The 4,723-nt window shown below is 47.5% G+C and overlaps 1 protein-coding gene across 1 annotated transcript in view; it reads left to right on the top strand.

The window, feature by feature from the left end:
* Positions 1-4,723, top strand: part of PARP4 (poly (ADP-ribose) polymerase family, member 4) — a 98,107-nt gene that overhangs the window by 65,342 nt on the left and 28,042 nt on the right. The window contains exons 27-28 of the mRNA XM_012641671.1: positions 1,295-1,465; positions 1,726-1,806. Of these exons, the coding sequence (XP_012497125.1) occupies positions 1,295-1,465; positions 1,726-1,806 (252 nt within the window). The remainder of the gene's footprint in view (positions 1-1,294; positions 1,466-1,725; positions 1,807-4,723) is intronic.

Raw genomic sequence — 4,723 nt, 5'->3', positions numbered from 1 at the left:
TACAAAGAGGCAAAAGCCACCAAAGGTGTGGCCCCAGGCACCACCCATGTGGCTCCAGCGGCAACACAGTCAATACTTGATTGGGTCGTTCTCCTGGTTAACCGTTTGATTTCTGCCTTATGAAGTGTCATGAATTTTTTAAATGAAGTGCTATATAGGTGTTGCCGGGATTAATTTTTTATTGGGATAAAAGATACATAAAATTTACCATTTTAACCATTTTAAGTATATATTTCAGTGCAGTGGCGTTAAGTACATTCACAGTGTTGTACAGCCATCACCTCTCTCTATTTCCAAATGTTTTCGTCATCCCAGATAGAAGCTCTGTCCCCGTTAAACAGCAGCTCTCCATTCTGCCCCAGCCCCGCTAGCCTCTGTTCTACTTCCGCCTGACTCTGACTGTGCTCAGTACCTCGGATGAACAGAAGCACGCAGTCTTCGTCTTTCTGCCACTGCCCCATTTCACTCGGCAAATGTCTTCAGAGTTCATCTGCGTTGTAGCACGAGTCAGACCGTCCTTCCTTTTTAAGGCTGGATGGGCCGTCGTCTGTCCTGTCTACGTTCCGCCTTCTGTTTTCTTCATCCGTCCGTTGATCGCTGATGGGCACCCGGGTTGTTTCTGCCTTTTGGCTGCTGTGGCAGCGCTGCCGTGAACGCGGGTGTACAGATGCCTGGTTGAGACCCCACTTTCAATTATTTCGAGTACACGCCTGGAAGTAGGATCACGTACCACCCGGGTTTGGTTTTTGCGAACCACCACACCGTCTTTCATGGCAGTGGGTCGTCTTACCTCCCGCCGGCACGGGGGTTCCAGCCTCTGCACATCCTCACCAACATCCATTGTTGTGTGTGGGTGTTTTTGAATAATAGTCATCCTAATGGCTGTGAAGTTGTGTGTCATTGTGGTTTTGATTTGCATCTCCCTAATGACAAGTAATGTTGAGCATCTTTTCATGCGCTCGTTGGCCAGTTGTGTATCTTCTTTGGAGAAATGTCTATTCAAGTCCTTTGTAGGGTTAATTTTTATAACTGGAATCTACCCATACCAAAGTTGTCTGTTAGTAATTAGCTAATGGAATGATTTTAGGATGCTTTGTAAATCTAAATGATGTGATAGTGCTACCATTAAAAATTCTATTTAAAATCTTTTTGGAAAAGTACCCTGTAGCAAGAAGGAGAAAAGAAACCAAAGAGCTACAAAATCCCCAAAGGATAGAATGCAAACTTTATTTTGTGTTAAGTAATTTCTCTGGATATAACATAGAAAGAGGAACAATTCCTTTTTTGTGAATAGATAGAAGACCAGATGGCCAGGTTACGTTCTCCCAGCTGTCACTCTGTGTCCGTCAAATGGCAGCAACTCAGCACAGACGCGCCGGAGCCCCTGCAGGCCCCAGCCCAGGTGCCGTCCTTGTTCCACAACGATCGACTCCTCGTCTATGGGTTTATTCCTCACTGCACACAGGTAGGCGGGCGCACGGTGTGTTATGCTATTGGAAGACCGATATATTTTGCTCTTGACTTTTTGTCCCTTTTTTCTTCCTTCTGCTTCTTGCTGGTAGATTTTCTCCTAGGAACATAGCTGGTGGTTAGCCGAGGCTCTGGGAAGGCTTCTAATGCCCACGGAAATGGGAGAGGAAATCACTGAAAGAATTGTTGTTAAACTAACCAAGGCACTGTGGAGTGGAAAAGCTAATGAGGAATTAATGTTTTTCCCCATTTCAGGCAACCCTATGTGCACTAATTCAAGAGAAAGAATTTTGTACAATGGTGTCAACTACTGAGCTTCAGAAGACGACTGGAACCGTAAGATTCAAAACTTAAACTATCGGCCCATTGTTCGAGAGTTATGAGCTTAAATTCCCATATATAATGCTCCATGTGCTTCCTTTGTTGTTGTTTTTCTGTGTTGACATTCAGTACACAGTATGAGATGGGTCTCTATACAAATGAGGATGCTCTCCCTTCAGTTCTGATGTACCAGTTCCTCGTCTGGGGTTCTTGGGTCTGAGTGTGTCCATGTGGGCATCAGTGGGTGTGAATGGCTACAATTTAATATAGCTTTCTATGCATGAAAATTTTTTAGGGAGGTTCTCAAAAATGCTCATGAGTCAAAAAAAAGTTAAGTGCCACTGGTCTACCTACGCTATTTAAAAATATTGCAGTCCCAGCTACTCAAGAGGACGAGGTGGGAAGATCACTTGAGCCCAGCAGTTTGAGGACAGCCTGGGCAACATAGCAAGATCCTATCTCTAAGGGAAAAAAAGTATTAATTATAACACCACTGGACTAAGAGTAAACCATATCATATATTGAGGATGTGTTTATCTTTTCGATTTTTAAATTAAAAGCAAATGAAATATGAAAGAAAAAACTCCTGTTTCTTCTAAACTCATAGTGCCTCTGGTCTTCAGAGCGGGGGTTTCCCCCACACTGATCAATTCCTCACCACCAGTTGTGTGTCCTACAGTTTTTTTTTCAGAGGTGTCACCCAGGCTGAAGTACAGTGGCATGATCATGGCTAACTGTATTCTCAAACTCCTGGGTTCAAACAATCTTTCTGTCTCAGCCTCCCAAGTAGCTGGGACTACAGGTGCACGCCACTACACCCAGCTGATTTTTCTATTTTTTGTAGAGATGGGGTCTCACTATGTTGCCCAGGCTGGTCTCAAATTCCTAGGCTCAAGTGATCCTCCTACCACAGCCTCCCAAAGTGCTAGGATTGCAGGCGTGAGCCACCACGCCTGGCCTGTCCTACAATTTAATTCAATTCTGACACTAACTGCCTGGAGTTGGCACTGACCCCCACACGGTAAGGCTCAGCCCTATGAGACTGCCCCCAACTCCAGACGCCAGTCACAAGTAGGGGGTCCCCAGGTTACTCACACTCCATGTGACTCAGCTCCACGTCAGAGGTTCCCCAGCCCTTCCCCAGGCTCAGCGATTGGCTGCGACAGCTCACAGAGCTCAGGGAAACAGGCTACTCGCTGTCACTGGTGCATCGCACGGGCTGCTGTGAAGGAGACACATGCACAGCCAGAGGCAGAGGCCCACGCACAGGAGCCTCTGTCGAGTGTGGGGCTGGGGTGCACCGCCCTCTCTGTCGAGTGTGGGGCTGGGGTGCACCGCCCTCCCCGTGCGGGGTGCCCGTCGGAAGCTCCCTGAACCCCGTCAGTTGAAGTCCCACCCTAGGGACTTTCCAAAAGTCACCTCACTGACAGAAACTCAGGTGTGGTTGATAGGGGCTTGTTACGAATAACACATATGTGTATTTTTTTTATATCTGAAGGGAAATTCAAACTTTCCCTCTGAATGTTAGATATTTGAGTCTATAAAATAAACTGACAATAGACAGGTTAATAGGAGAAAGACATACCAGTTGATTTACCTGGGAGCCAGGTGAGACTCAAAGAAGGGCCAGATGACGGAAGGGATGAGGGCTGGGCTCCTGCGGGGAGACGGAGCCGGCTGTGGGAGGGCGGAACCGCGCTGAGCTAAGTGTCTTGTTAGCAGACGAAGTGTGGCGGCGGCCCCCCCAGAAAGAACAGAAAGCAGCCTGTGGTAACGGTTCTCTGTCGTAGCTTTAAAGTGTCAGATTTTAGTCTTTTCCTGTGGGCTCACCTCTCCTAGATGGGGGTAGGCAGGTAGGAGGGTCTGGGAGAGAGCCTGTTTGCATCCGCTGTTTACTTCGCCGCTGTCGGTTTCCATGCGGCTGCAGCCCTGCCCTGCACAGGACGCTTCTCAGACCTCTCCTGTGTCTGCAGCCCCTCCGAACGGCCACCTTGAACTATGCCAAGGAAATATGTTTTGAGGTGGCATATTTTGGTTTCCCACTTTTCACAATGTCACACATTAACACCAAAAAGTTTGCTGTATTTGCATTAGTGCTGAATCCACTATGGTTCAGCCTTGGAAAGTCCTAACCTGCGTGTGCTCTTACGTAGTTTGTTATTCAGAGGAGTATTTGTGTAACCAGATAAGTCATTCCCCAGACATCGCTAGGTTTTTTGAATATAAAATACAGGTTACTTTTTGGAACCGAGTCAATATTATTGACTGACTACTTGGCAGTGACTTATGTGTAGAACTTAAAGGAAGCTGTGCGTTGCTTTAAAAATAGGATTTAAGGAGGAAATAAACTAAAAGGATTTTGCCCGGGAAGAGGCCGTTTTCCATAAAATCACAGTCTTTATAGTTGTGCTCCTCTGAACGGTGGCCTTGCCAATGACACAGTTACAGGAGCTGGAATGATGGAACGTGGACGTGCCTCTGCAGACCAGTTCCGGTTCTCAGTTATTCAGAGCAAAGACCTCGCGGAGTTCTCGAGGCCCCCGTGCAGAGCGCAGCCCTCATTGGCGGGTGGGCGTCCGCACGAAGCTGGCTCTTCCTGCGGCAGAGAGGCAGTTTGGAATTTGTGAAATAAATTGAATTGGCAAAGTGGCATTTTACAGAAAAGCAAAACTCTAGGCACAGAAAATAGACGAGGTGTTGTCAGGGCTGGGGTGACTGCAAAGAGACACGGGGGAACTTTCAGAGTGAAGGGAATGTTCTGTGTCTCCACGTCAGTTGTGGTCACACGGCTGTATACGATCATTAAAGCTTGGCCGGGCGCGGTGGCTCACGCCTGTAATCCTAGCTTGCTGGGAGGCCGAGCCAGGCGGATCGCTGCAGCTCAGCGGTTCGACTCCAGCCTGAGCACAGTGAGACCCCGTCTCTAATAAAA

The sequence above is a fragment of the Propithecus coquereli genome, unplaced genomic scaffold (genome assembly GCF_000956105.1).
Source record: "Propithecus coquereli isolate 6110/MARCELLA unplaced genomic scaffold, Pcoq_1.0 Scaffold168, whole genome shotgun sequence".
NCBI lineage: Eukaryota > Metazoa > Chordata > Mammalia > Primates > Indriidae > Propithecus > Propithecus coquereli.
Note: the sequence above shows the minus strand (reverse complement) of the source record. Positions and strands in the feature narration are given on the sequence as shown.